This window comes from Botryllus schlosseri, chromosome 2, assembly GCF_051294905.1.
Source record: "Botryllus schlosseri isolate E-star chromosome 2, Bs_hap1, whole genome shotgun sequence".
Lineage (NCBI taxonomy): Eukaryota > Metazoa > Chordata > Ascidiacea > Stolidobranchia > Styelidae > Botryllus > Botryllus schlosseri.
This window is the reverse complement of record NC_137237.1, coordinates 18,093,466-18,108,482: the sequence shown is the minus strand read 5'-3', so window position 1 is coordinate 18,108,482 and position 15,017 is coordinate 18,093,466. Positions and strand designations below refer to the sequence as shown.

The following is a 15,017-nucleotide window of genomic DNA, read 5'->3' as shown; positions in this document are numbered from 1 at the left end:
AAACATGTTTTTAATGTTATTTTTCAAGTCATGGCGTCACGAATATTCAATTGTGACGTCATAGTAGATTGCCGCATGACAATTGAAAATATAGGTAGATATAGCTCCTTTGACGGAATATCTACGTACTATAGCTGTTGAATCGACTATTTTGAGGGTTCCAACCATCCCATATCGTACACGTCGTGTGGCAATTGTCCGTGGGCTCATACAACTTGTTTTTGGAAAGTATTTACACATTTATGGCATGATTTTACAACATGAAAAAAAACACAATTTTTTAAAGGCCTTTGTTTAAAAAACTGTTTAAAACATGTTTTAAACAAAGACTTTTGAACAACCATTTGTTTTAAATGCAACCCAACAGGGTACCATTCCATTATTACGCAGAGAAATTTCGCGATTTACAAAGAGTAAGAATACCATATAAAGAAATCGTGATTATTGGATTCCTGCAGGTGCCCAAAGTATATCTTCACCTATGCATATGCACATTTAATTATTACCTGTACCAATATATCGGCATCTGTTGTGATAAATGAAGCCAAAATTTCTGAGCCTGCTTCTGTTTTTCGGGACATGCTGGACCGTTCGTGGAATAGCAGTCAAAACAGCGGAACTCACGGAAGTGACAAGGAAATCTCAAGAAGACCAAATAAGCCTGTCATGGGTTAAGAATAATTTATTTCCACAAACTTCCGAAAACAAGATAATCATTACCGCCACGACACAGGTGATTATAATTTAGGGTTACCATATTTTGGAAATCTAAAAAGTGGACACTTTTTCAGAATTTTCTAACTTGCAAAACCGGAGTAGAATTCTCAAAAAAATTTCCCACTTTGTGGTCGGTTGACTAATAAAAAAAGGTCAACTTTCTCGCTCGGTGCCCAAAATACAGTTTTTTCCTTCACGTTGTCGGGTGGTTGACTAAAAAAAAGGTCAACTTTCCACTACCCGCCGGACCGTCATTTCGGTGCTAATTTACGGCATCTCAGTCAAATTTTGCTATAAATATCACCAAAATTCTCAAAAAAGAGGACAAAATCTCAAAAAAGAGGATAAAAGGGCGTCCTCCGAGGACACTCTCAAAAAAGTCAAAAAAATAGGACAAATCCTCTTAATAGAGGACATATGGTAACCCTATTTTAAGTAGCCTACCAGTGCTTTTCAACCTGTGGGATGGTATACGCACTTGTGCGGAGTACAAAAATTGCAATGATGATGACAACCTTGGTACGGATGAAAATTGCGCATTTTTTTGTATTTTTGCTGACGTGGAATAATTCAAATAAATTTAATAGGATATCACTAGAATACCTTGGTCACGGCCTATTTGGGAAGCCGAATACGACCCTAGGTTGAAACCACTGATTTAAAGATGTCTACAGTTTAAAAATAAGTAAGTAAATAAGTAGCCTACTTCGTTACAGACCACTTCATCTAATAGGCAATCGCAATCAGTGATCGCAATCAATTACACACTACAACGCGAACTGCGTGGTTCGATAATTAAAGCATGTATTGCATAGCATTACTCACTCATGCATCGACTCTCGTGCTTTATGACAAGTAGCCTACGCTAACCTACAAAAATTCACCACGCATGTCAATTTGCCAACTGTTATCGAAACCAATGTATTGTTGTAGAACAACGCGCTTCTTGTCGAACCCGGATATGCTGTCAACCTAGGTTGCAAATTTTCCACTTGCCCGAAGTCAACGAATCCGGTTACTATCACTTGGAAAAGAGGGCAACGACTTATGTCTGCTTCGCGGATCGCTTCCTACACCGTCTCCCTCACTTCACACGGAACCCATTATGCAGATTTCAAAGTGTTTGATAAACAATTTGCCAAGCGGTTAGTGGTGACAGGAACTGGCGACAATGACATGAAACTGAAAAAGGTAGGGGTAGCCTATATATCCCCTTTAAATACAGTTTTCACTGCCTTCATGTGAACATCTTTTCCAAAATTTATGCAAGTTTCACGAAGGTGATATCGGAAAGTATTGGTGTGTAGTGCAAACTGGGGAGGATGCGGAATACGGGATGGATGCAGTATCGATTACCTTAAAATCGACAGCTAGCAGTTGGGATCTAGATGAAAATAGCGACCGATTACTGATGTCGACAGGTGTCGAATCGATTACCGCTGGAAATTCAGTTACCTTACAATGCAGGTAATGAAATATATATGCCTTCCCAGACGATGTGTTTATGCCTGATAGCGTACCCTAGAACACAGCTGCAATTTCAAACTCATATCCAATTTTTCTAGCAATTGTACTGATAGAAGTGACGTAAGTCTATCCAAAGTCTACTAGTCTACTTCCTACGCGGAGGAATCTCGATCTAAATGTACAAAGCACGTCGTTCAAGTCTTCAAATACAGTCAATTGAATTAGAGTAGTTAAGCAAAAACTATACAGTGCACTTCGAAAAGGTATATGCAGTGGTGGCCCTACGATTAGGGGGCTGGGCAAGACTTTCCGGGGGTCTACAAGTATGTAATCGTAGCCCCCCCCCAAACCCAATTTCGCATCTGTTATTACCAACTTAATATTAGTGCGCCATATGGCCGGAATTACGTGAAGTTTGTATGACACTATAACACAGCTTTGAAGCTGGCTTAAATGTGGAATTGCTGGAATTGCCTAGGGGCCTGCGAAGCAATTTCAGGGGGTCCACGGGACCTCTAAATTTGCAAAATGATTGATAACCTTTTTTTAATTGGGGAAAGCATGAGGCAGTTTTCCTCCACAACTGCTGAAACCTCATTAATCACATCATCAGAATAATCGTCTGACATGAAATATCCAATTGTGCTTAGGCTACTGATACAAACATATTGCTGTTTAGAGACGCTTTGTTGGGGTTTGTGGAAAAAAATACAGCTGCAAAATTAGCTTTGAAATATTAAAAGTCTACCCTAATTCTACAGAAATTGTATGATATTATTTTCCAAGAAAAGTTATTTAGTTGCTGTTGTCACAAGCCCACAGTTCATATTTACACAAGACAGATGACGGTCGCACCATAATTGAGTCAAATTTGAAGTAAAACTTGAGGGGGTCCGTGACGGTCGAAAAGGGGACCGCGAAGCCAAAAAGGTCGAGAACCACTGATTTAGATATTGCTTCATACTTTCCTCACCCGCTTAGTTCATATATTTCGAATGTCGTGTTTGGCCTAATATCTATATCGCTCGGCTGTGGTAATGATTTCATTATCACAAATAATACAGATATATTATCTCCAAAACTACTTTCTATAGTTGAAATAATTTCGGAAGCGAAAAGTTCGTCGTTTTGCTTGAAACACGGTTGAAGTAGGCCTAGTTAGTAGCAGCAGTAGTCTAAAAATATTACCATGGACTTGAGTGTATGTGGTTCAAGTAGCCACAACCTCCACTATACGCTGAAAAATTGTAAGTCCTTCATTACTGCCAAGTGGCCACTTCTCCTAGTTCCAAAATGGTGCTAACACCCGAATTAATTTTAATTTTCATGAATGGTGTTGGCCGTTGATCCCCTTACGACGGCGAAGGCTACAACATGAACATTTTATCTTTAGCCAGTGAATATTTCTATCTAGATGTCGCTGGTGTGACGGAGTGGCTTGGCTCAAGGGACCGACAAACGAATGGGCAAATCATTTCGAAACAATAATAGAGCAGAAGTTAATGTCCGGACCTACACAGTACCACACCCGGCGCTCTGGCAGTCGCAAAGACAGAATATCGTACAACGGTAACTAATGAGTCAATGCCATTTCTCTTGCAACTGAAATTGGTATAATTCCGTGCAATTTTGCAGAAGAGGAATTGACAATTGATCGAGTTGAAGCTGGCGACACTGGTAGATATTGGTGTGAGCAGCACCGTAACTGCCGCACCCCAAACCCCCCAATTGGGGGGGGCCCGAGCTCGAAGGGGGCCCCAAATTATTTCGTGAATTAGCATAAATTATAGAGTATTTTTTGAAAATTTATGCAATATTTTCCAAAATTTTTCGCGCTGCGCGCGATTTAAAGTTGCCAAATATCTTGATTATTTGGTACTCTTCCCCCAAGAAAAAACACGCAAGATTTATAGAAATGGACATATCGGCGTTGGCCATTAATACGCCACTACGCACCAAGATGTATAACGATTTAGGACTTATTACATGCGACTCCAAGAAGTGTGCCAGAACGATCGGCAGCACGAAAAGCTTGGCCGAAACAGACTGCCCTTACGCAGACCGAAAACTTCGTTATATATACAAAATAATAGGTTTAATTGTCCATAGGCGCCTAAATGACTGGCGCCATATGTTGCTTCCTGTCTTGGCAATCTGAACCTCAGAAGACAAATACCATCCAGCAGGAAAAAAATATATGCCTGTGAAGAAATACCAATTTGAAATCGTGTGCGTCTTTTAGTTTAGTACGTTTGAGCGATTCTATATTTTTGATATAGCAGACAGGAGGTCACGAAATAAAATCATGTAACGAAGTCATACCAACGGGTCCGTCCGAAGATGTTTAATTATTATTTACGGGCCCTACAGTTTCAGGTAAATCTGATAACGTGAGCAGAGAGGACAAGATATTGATAGCAATATATTAGCAATTCCCGATCTTATCGACCGATTGTATCATGAATTATCGAAAATTTTCGCGCTTCGAGCTGGCTCACTAAACAATGCAGCTAATTTCGTGGCAAAAGCGAACACTGTGATGAGGGGTCGGTTTATCACCCTATGAGACCCCCAAACCCAAGTTTTTGTGGGGTGGCGAGGCTGACGAAGTGCTGTTTCGTTCCTGCCAATGGGTATACGCCCGAAGTTGTCTAATTATTATTGGGCGGTCCTACGTTTTAAAACATACCTCGCTCAGCTCTACCGGTAAATCTGATTACGTGAGCAGGGAGAGGATCAAAATTGATAGCAATATATATATGTAATTCCCGATCATATTGCCTGATTCAATCATGATTTACTGAAATTATTCGCGCTTCGCGCGTCTAGGCGGGAAAAGCTGATTCACCAAACGGCCCCCCAGAAGTTAGGCTTATCACCCTATGGGGGGCCCACGGCCAACGTTTTGGGGGGGGGCCTGACGAAGTGCTGTTACGGCCCTGGGTGTGAGGTTACTTGGACGAATGGCGAGCACCAGGACGCACGAGTTTGGGAATCACGGTATTGATTTTTCACGATCTTTGTCGAGAGCCTTAACACCACGTTAAAGCAAGTCGTCCTCTCAGACTTCCCCAGACTGGCTTTTACTCCGGGCAATTTCCTCACTACTCTTTATCCATATGGTTCGCAAAAACATACACACCCCTTCCCTATCGCGAACTAAGTCTTATATTACCTGATTCAAGAACGATAGAAATAGGTAACGGCAAACGTGAGACTTACTTATATACCTATTGTTATCCGTGCCAAAATCGAGGGAATTGATGTAATGTAAGATCGTCACGTGAAGCGAAAACGATTTTCAAGCATTTCGATATAGGCCTATATGTTTCATTCCTACATTACTATTCATTTTTATCCTCTCTCAGACCATCACGTTATCAGATTTACAGACAGAGCTGATTGAGATGGGGCTTTCGAAAATTTAGTGCACGTTTGCCATATTCACACGGTTAAAACTATTTATGAGATTATCGCGGAATCATTATATCACAATCTTGTTGTGTTTTGATTTGAAATATATATGCTTCCAGGTCGGTTTTCCTTACTGTCGTAAATGGTGGCAGCCGATGAAAGACATCCAGACTTAAACTTTCAACATCATAGAAGAAGATAAATTTCGGAGTGGATTTCGTCGCAACACTGAGGAATTTGTCATGCTGCACCAAATTGCAATATTTTCCATAAGAACACCACGAAAAGATATGAGCAACGAGAAGCAGCCTAATAGATATTGAATATAGGGATGAGATTCGCGAATTACAATATTTATATTTCCAATATGAAAATACGCTACCATTCCTGTATGTCGTCACAATCGATTATATAGCTTCATCCAGAGAAATTAACACAGTTAGCGCGGATCCATGCTATTACCGAGAATGCTATTACCGAGATGGACATTACCGAGAATGCTATTACCGAGAATGGACATTACCGAAAACGGACATTACCGAGAATGGAGATTACCGAGAACGGTCATTACCGAGAATGGACATTACCGAGAAATTGCCAATACCAAGAATCTATCATTAACAGACGTTGTCGAGAAATTTATACCTGAGAATCGATACCGAATGTGGAAACGCCGTGATGTACACACACGACCTGTTCATATGCATAACATGCCTGCATTGCATATATTGCATTCTCGGTAATGTCCATTCTCGGTGGCGTCCATTCTCGCTAATGTCCATTCTCGGTATTGTCCTTCTCGGTAATAGCATTCTCGGTATTGACCGCACACCAGTTAGCGCTTCCCACCTAGGGCGGCGAAAGCCAAAAACCAATCAACACTATATATAAATACACATATAAATATTCTCTTTAAGTCAGCATGAATTATTTAATCGATCAGTAAGCCAAGTCAACATCAAACTTGTAGCTGCAGCGTTCATGTCGACCGTGTTTTATGATACCTGGGAAGCAAGGAATGACTGCGAAGTGTATTCGCAATTACAGATGATCTAATTCCATACGGAGAACCAGCTGGTTGGAAACTTCAATTCCTCTCTCCGACCGAAGCTGCTTTACGGTCGTTATATCGTATCGTATAATTCTCGTTGATAAATTAACTCTTATACAGTGACTACGATCGTGTAATTTCAGCAGGTCTATTCGAAAACATCCTCACTACCAATGTTCCCTCTAATTCAGGGGTGTCAAACATACGGCCGGCTCGCCGCATCCGGCCCGCGAAGCTATTTTGAAAAATGGCAGTATAGTGTATTATCCAGTACATTTCTTACAAATGTTGAGATTTTTGCCCGAAATATTATCATCAAATAATCCCTCAAGATAGAAAATGTCGAGTATATGTTCAATTATTCATAGGTCACATTATGAGCATCCTACTGTGGTGTTGTGGTTTCCTTCTAGTCTATGGTTACAATATTTTTGTGAAGCAAATTCCGGATACTCTTTAGCGCCCACTAGCGGATTTTAAAATGAGGTGTAACTCATTGACCGTCAATATGACGTCACACTGGCAAAGCATCGTCCATCGACTGTATACACTATACAGGAATGCAGTGGAACATAGGTTATGAATTGGGCCATCTGTAATGTGAGCTCTGGTGATTGCTACTTGCTAGGGTCTGCAATAGATTCCTCCACGGGCCGCATGAAATCATCTGGCGAGTCGTGTCTGGCCTTTCAGAATTGTGTTTGGCAGTCCTGCTATACTGTTAGGTCGGTGCGGCTATCTGTATATGTGTTTTAATCAGATCCGAAACAACATTTTTTCTCCCCCCCCCCCCCCCTTCCGCATAAAAAAGCTCTGATCTTGGGCCCATCATAGGATAGTCAATGTAACTTGTTGGGCACTTACTGTGTACATTTGGCTGTTAAATTTTATGTATGAATTCTGTCAATAACATTGATTCTTCCATATATTAGGCTATAAGTATAAATACACCAGCAGGTTGCACATCCGGTGATTTCCAACCTTTCATGGTCGCGACCTCATTTCCCACTTGAAAATGTTCCGTGACAAAGCTCAACATCATCGCGATCCCAAGATAAAGGCGAACGACCCCAAGATTTGGAACCACTGTCTGTGATTGAAGCATCCAATCGGCCTTAACCAGCTCTAGGAATATACCGTTAGCTTATAATTGCGATTCCAATCAGACTTATTTCAGTAAATGATGGTTATTTATATTACTTTTGATTGCATTTTTTGGAGAGGGTGGTGTCTGGTGCCCATACTAATATCATTATACGTTGCATTAACTCGCGCGCGGCGCGAAGAACAACTTTGAATAGCATAAATCTGCTTGAAAATAATATTGTTTATGTTGATTTACGATAAACTTTTGAGCCTGCTTCAAGCCTTCAAAATTCCGGACATTTAGGCGTATTTTAGAAATTACTCCCGGACGCAGATTTTTCAGTGAAATTCCGGACGTATGGCAACCCTATTCTAGTCAGCATCAGCAAGGAAGAGCCGTCATTAACGTCCAATTACGAGAAAGCAAAATGATGCACACTCAATTCCGAGTTTTACGGAAAATGGGCCAAAAAGTAGTTATTCACAGCAGTGAAACCGCCATAGCGAGAAACCGGTATTTGCAGGTTACATGGAGAATATAATTGTTACACAAAAATATAATTCAAATATCTGTGGACGCACACCCAATTTCGCTTATGACTTAACAGAGAACCGCTGCACACGGAGAAACCCGAATCGCGATATAATAGTAATGAACCAGCTTCAATATATCTTACGTATTCCTCATAACGCATACACATGAGGTATATCACTACTCTTTTCGCACTTTACATTACCCTAGTGTCCTATATAGTGTGGACACAAGCAAATCTCACTGATCAGTGAAATTGGTCTACGCCACACTTTTAATCGGTACGGCAGCAGCTTTCCATTGATACCCGTAGTATCGAATTTAGCGCTCAGAAAGCCGGTCAAAAATGGCCGTAAAATTGTCTTTGACCAAATGGAAAGTGTGACGTGGACCAATTTCACTGAGCCGTGTGATTTGCTTGTGTCCACACGATATAGGACACTATGATATTACCATATGTAACCAGCCATATTCTTAATTTTGCTGATTCCATTGTTCGCTAATGAAGGTGTAGCTAGAGTAGAACCCTACGATCCGTTATAATGTAATATATTATTGTGTAGGCTTAATAATTGAGTATTCAAGCAAAAAACAAGGGTATTGAATTTCAATCATTTGAATGGTCCGGCCTGCGAGCGATGAGATGGTTTGAATCCGGCCCGCGACACAATTTGAGTTGCTCTAATTCTTCACGAGTCTGCGCGCACTCACCAACTCACTGCTCGGTCCCTTGGACAACAGTGCGTAACGACTAAAAAAAGGTCATCAGTTCGGATTGTTTTGTGCGCAGCTTAGATTTTCTGTGCGCCGAGACCGTGTCACCACTGCGCATTGCGCAATTGCGCACGTGCGCAGCCTAAAGGGAACATTGCTCACTACCCGAATCATTACAATTATTACTCGATTCAGGTTGGATTGCTCGAATCATTGTGCCCAGCCCTATTCATACGGACGAACTACAGCATATTCTCAGTTACTCGGCATTACTTGGCGTTGGCGTATGTAATCCATGACACCTCTCTTCTAGCGCCTCGCCAGTCGCATCTATGTCATTGAGCAATGGGCATTGAGCAATCTGTTCATAATAATCCTGTCACGGCTTGCAAAAGGTTGATAACCAATAGTCATATTGCGTTAGATGTATGGAAAAGAGGGAATAGTTTGGGAGATTTATCCGTAAATCGAATAATGGGAGTGTTACTTATTAGATTCATAAATAGTATTTACAAATATAGTTGAGTAAAAAGAAGGTCATTTTCCAGCCCTACTCCCGAATGACCCGTTCGAACGTCTACATTACAGATTTCGCGTCATTTATGGCGTTCTATACTTCAGCCTGTTCATTAGCCTAGCTGTCAAAGCTATACAGGAGGCAGAGATGAGCATGAGCATGGATTAGGATTAGGTTTTGAAAAAACAGGATTTGTGAAATTTTGTCGGATTTGGATTGGATTTGGATTAGACATTTTTTTCAGAACGGATTTGGATTTGGATTGGATTTACCTATTTTCTGGGAGATTGAAATGTCGTGTGGCGAATGGCGACAAACTTTATTCAGATCAGTTATTAATGTACTTACTAAAAATTTTGATTTGAATAAAATAGTATTTACGGTGAGCACAACTATAATAAATAAACAAAGAATCGGTCACCGTAAATACTATTATATTCAAATCAAAATTTTTCGACGGCAATAACTCCGCTTCCACTGGTTGGAATTGAACCAAATTCGGTGAGGATCGTTTCTATAGTCAGCCTAACACTTTCATGGGGTGAATAGAAAATTTTCAAATTTTTTATTATTTATTTTTAGATAATAAATAGAAACTTTCTTCTCATGTAGCAAAGCGGTTACTGGCTGGAATTGAACCAAATTTTGTGTGTAGGCTGAAATTAGGTAACCTAACAATTTTATCAAGCAGCCAATACGATTTGAGAAAAAAAGTCATTTTTGAAGAGCCCTATTAAACATATCTGTATAGATTAGGCTTACCATATTTTGGAAATGTAAAAAGAGGACACTTTTTCAGAAATTTCAGACATGCAAAACTGGAGAAGAATTCTCAAAAACCGGTAAATTTTTCCCACTTCGTGATCGGTTGACTAAAAAAATAAAAATAAAAGGTCATCACTTCCACTCAGAGCTCAAAATAACGTTTTTCCCTCTACATTGCCAGGTGGATGACTTGAAAAAAAAAAGGGATTCTTTTCGCTCAGGGCTTAAATCACCACTTTTCCCTCCGAAATACCCGCCGGAGCTTCACTTCTGCGCTAATTTACGGCATATCATTCGCGATTTCCTCTAAATCTGACCTAAATTTTCAAAAAAGAGGACAAAATCTCAAAAAAGAGGACAAAAGGGCGTCCTCCGAGGCACTGGCGTAGCAGCATGTGCTGCCGCCCCTGGCTCTCTTGAAAATGCCGCCCCCCTAGGTAGACCGCATCAAATTTCGACATAGATTGATGTTCAAGTAATCTTGTCAATAGGAATGATTACAAATAATATGCCGCTTCTCAGCCTCACCGTCTCGACGTTAATGACGCCAAAAATAATAAAAACAAGAAATAGCGAACGAATGTATTGTACAAATAGAAAATTAATGGCCGCCTCAAAGCAAAAGCAGCGATAATATCCTCAAATTCAAGTTTTTGAACGTAGTCTCTTTCTATAGACAGAATGGATGGAGCTGATAGCCGATCATTATTCATGATAGAACTAAATATATAAGACTTAATCAGTTTGAGCTTTGAGAAGCTCCTCACACAGCTCGCAGTTGAAACACCAATGTTCAGATAAAGTTTCAGACACGAGCATAAATACGGTGTCGAATCAAGTAGCTTTGCATTAAACAACCACTGTAAAACATCAAACGTTGTTGCACTACGATCAAACGTGGTTTCACTGCTCCGCACCAGCCTCTTAACCCTTTTAAAATCTCAAGTTGAACAACTTCATATGATTATAACTTAATTTGTGTTCGTCCCAGAGCAGTGGTTCGCAACTTTTTTTAGACACGCCCCCCTTTAGGATAGCGAAAAATTCCGCGCCCTCGTATCGTCATATTACAAGATCCAACCGGGATGCTAGCAACCCTAACAGATTGTTTGATGGCATGGAAGGGTATGACTGTTGATGAGAGAATTTAAAAATAAGAAACTGGGTCTATATAAAGAGAAACACGCGTGAATTGGAAATAAATCGCGCATAGCGCGAAAAAAAATCATTTGACCGATTCTTCGCGCCCCCTTAAGATGCTTTCACGCACCCCCAACGGGGGCGCGTCCCCCAGGTTGAGAACCCCTGTCCTAGAGGCCTCATATTGGTTTGTACGAAAAGCTAGCAATCTTCTGCTTTATATGACCCCTAATTCGAGGTATAAGGCATGACAATTTTCGCAGCTAACGCCAAAAAGTCCACCTCGTCGTCATAAGTGCTTCTAAAAGCGCTGGTGAATAAATTGTGACTTTCGCTTTGCAGCAGCGCGTGGGAATTCAAAAATCCAAATATATCATTTAAGTGGTGAATGCCGGTAAACCTAGTTTCAGCTTCAAGTTTAAATCTGTCCTATGCTTGAAACATGCATCGTCTAAATTCTTCAACAACACTGAGGCCAGCATCTTCTGTTTTATTCGCCAGACATTCTCCTTTTTCTGCGAACTCTCCGAACAATCGGCCGTGACGGCTATTTCGGAGTGATTCCTTCGCCATGTTACCATATTATTTCGTGTTTTCGGAATCAGTGCGACACTAGCTTTCGATTGAGACCTGTTTAATTAAATTTTAGCTGACGGGACGCCAGCTATAGGACTACCAAGCACTCTTCTTTTAGCCGGCTGTCTACACGCCGCGCGAGATAGTGTAATGGTGATGCGTCCGGCTTCTTGATTGGTAGGTTGTGGGCCTGATCCCCGGCCGGGTCAGACCGAAGACTCGAAAACTGGTATCCGCGGTTATCCCGCTAGACGCCCAGCAATCACGGAGGAGAAAAAAACGGGGTGCAGACTAGATGACCTTACTATAAAGTCCTTATCGCATCTCCGTCGTCAAAGCATCACGATGATGCAGGCATCTCTCTCACTGTGCAGCCTCATTTTGCCGCCCCCTTGGAGCCTGCCGCCCCTGGCGCAGAGCCAGAACCGCCAGATGGCTGCTACGCCACTGCTCCGAGGACACTTTCAAAAAAGTCAAAAAAGAGGACAAATCCTCTTAAAAGAGGACGTATGGTAAGCCTAGTACAGATATCGAACTGTTCGTTTTGGAACACTCCTCGGAGTCGCGTGTTAAAGGGCCTACAACTTCATTATGTCTGGGTGCGTCGCGGCGCGGTAACGGACGACGCCGAAATGCCCATTTCGATAAATCATGCGTATTATTTCTTGAGGGAAAGGTACTCAATAATCAAGAAGCCTGCATGGCAACATGAAATCTCGCGCGGCTAAGATTTTTGATATGCGGCAGGCGCATGAGGCTGGTTTGCCTTGAAAGGCTTATCCTAGTTCAAAAAATGCTCATTGCGGAGAATCATGCTAGGTCGGCTTACATATTGAGAACTCAAATCTGTGAAATATCGAGGTCCTCATACCGAACACGAATGTGAACAGAACTTTCGCACCACCCCTGAGGCCTGATACAGACCCTACTGAGGCTGAGCAATAATTTAGTGAGCATTGAGCAATGAGCATGAGCGATAACAGCTGCTTAATGATTGCGGTGAAAACATAGTGTCCGCCCGTTCTCTATACCCCTGTATCTTTACCGTCTTAATCTTGAAAACTACCATGCTAATTTGATGTGTATCTTCAATATATGAATGCCTCTATATGCACTGCACAGTGCACACTCAGTATGCAGTCACGTAAGCCACTGACGTGAACTCAACGAAAAATCTTCTGAACATCTGCCTGTTCTAAAAATCGCTACCCATTCTGGGTGATGTCGAACCAAGCAATTTTCTGAAATTTCTCTGATCAATTGTTGTCGATACTCGATTAGGACTGCCGGCAGTTTTGTTTGCATTGACGTGTCTCATGTTTACACACACCACCGCTTCAATGTTACACTGGTGGCTGAAGATGGTTGGCTGACAGCATGAGACTTATTAGCTGGCCACGAATCTCATACAGCAGTGATTTTCAATCTGTGGGATGGTACGCACGGGATGATTCAAATATACCTTATAGGAAATTCAAGTGAAGTGGCTCCCAACTTTTGTAGTTGCGAAGCAATTGTAAAAAGTCGTTTGACTTACGACTACTTGTAGCTTTACCAATAACTTTGTTCCGCACCAGCCGCAGTGAATTTATGTTTGCGCACTGTAATGGTTCGAAAGTATGGTACGAAAACGGGTGTAGCCAGCGGCATTGTGCATCAGCACGTCCTCGACGCGCGGGAAAAATGACGTTAAATTGTCCTTCTACTTTCTGTCACGAAACAATCATCATTCTACTAGCACGAGGATAGTTGCAAATACCATCACTGAAGATTCAAATTTCGAAGTTTCTGTAACCTGTCACGCAAGGGGTAGAACTCGGGTCGTTACGGCACCAAAGGTTGCTTGTAATTCAAAACATGAAACTTGCTTTTTGAATTACTAAAACCATAGTCGGTATCAAATGAACAGTAAATTCGTATACTTTGAAACCTGTTCAATAATATGCCACGATTACGCTGACTACTTACCTCGCATGCGTAATCCAGATTCAAAATAAAGGAAATGTGGCAAATTATGACTAGCAATTGAAGTCACAAAAAATAATTATTTAGAAATAGTTCAAACCTTCTTCCTTGCCATTGTCACTGTGACAATGCCACATTGTGCATTATACGGCATGCGTTTAAAATTGTTACGTGATACGTTTCTAAATCCCTAATTCGTAAAACGCTTCCGAATCCCTAATTCGTAAAGCAAATCAATCAGTGCTCGCGATTACTATACGACTCATCATATGTATCACCCATAAAGGATTAACGGGCATGCCAAAAAAGAAAGCCTAAAACTGAAATTCAAAGAAGGTTTAGGTTTAGACTAGAGCACTAAATATTTGTATACTGGAGTCAGGGGTAAACCCGTCGTTTTAGTTTTTGCGGAGCATGTCGATAAGATTAAGGACACTAAGTAAAGTCGATCTTATGACAAAAACACGAAACTCTCAGTCAAGAGAGGACGAAGTTCAGAAAAACTGCAAGCTTTACTCTACATAAGGGCTTTTTAAGCTGCACAGTGCACAGTGCACACTGCTCGGAAGGTAGCGACCACGAAAACAAGCTTTGTACTATTGCATATACATTTCAGTGCAGTGGTTCTCGAACTGAGGGGCGTTAAAGCATCAGAAGGGTGGCGCGAAGCCGACGTTTAATGAAACATTTTTCCGCGCTACGCGTGATTTATCTCTTGCGTTTCGTTTTGGCTATATGTATTCGGCGACTTTCATATTTCTGAATTCTCTCATTAACAGCCAGAACCTTCCATGCCATCAAACTATCCGTTAGTATTGCTAGCTTTCTGGTTATACTATTTAATATTTTCTAATATCTTGATATGGGGAGCGCGAAATGTTTCATTCTCATAAAGGAAGGCGTGCCTAAAAAAGCTTGAGAACCACTGTTTTGGAGTCTTAATAGAAGAACGTGGACAGGGGTTTAAAGAGAGTTAAAAATGTATCATGTTTAACGTTGCTTCCAATCATGACGGTAAATAGATATTTTTCAATTATCCGTCAGTTTCTCATTACTAAACATCAGCATATTCA

The 15,017-nt window shown here is 41.1% G+C and overlaps 3 protein-coding genes across 4 annotated transcripts in view; 1 reads left to right on the top strand and 2 right to left on the bottom strand.

The window, feature by feature from the left end:
• The window catches only part of LOC145433954 (protein lifeguard 2-like), a 97,809-nt gene that overhangs the window by 78,803 nt on the left and 3,989 nt on the right, over nucleotides 1-15,017 (bottom strand). The window lies entirely within an intron of this gene.
• Nucleotides 1-15,017, bottom strand: part of LOC145433953 (protein lifeguard 2-like) — a 72,456-nt gene that overhangs the window by 53,450 nt on the left and 3,989 nt on the right. The gene's annotated exons all lie outside the window — the stretch shown is intronic.
• Nucleotides 282-5,990, top strand: LOC145433950 (uncharacterized). The gene is made up of 7 exons (XM_080311203.1): nucleotides 282-733; nucleotides 1,651-1,908; nucleotides 1,988-2,184; nucleotides 3,599-3,753; nucleotides 3,820-3,878; nucleotides 5,135-5,184; nucleotides 5,718-5,990. Exons 1-7 carry the CDS (start codon nucleotides 539-541, stop codon nucleotides 5,755-5,757), a joined length of 954 nt encoding a protein of 317 aa, XP_080167329.1. The 5' UTR covers nucleotides 282-538; the 3' UTR covers nucleotides 5,758-5,990.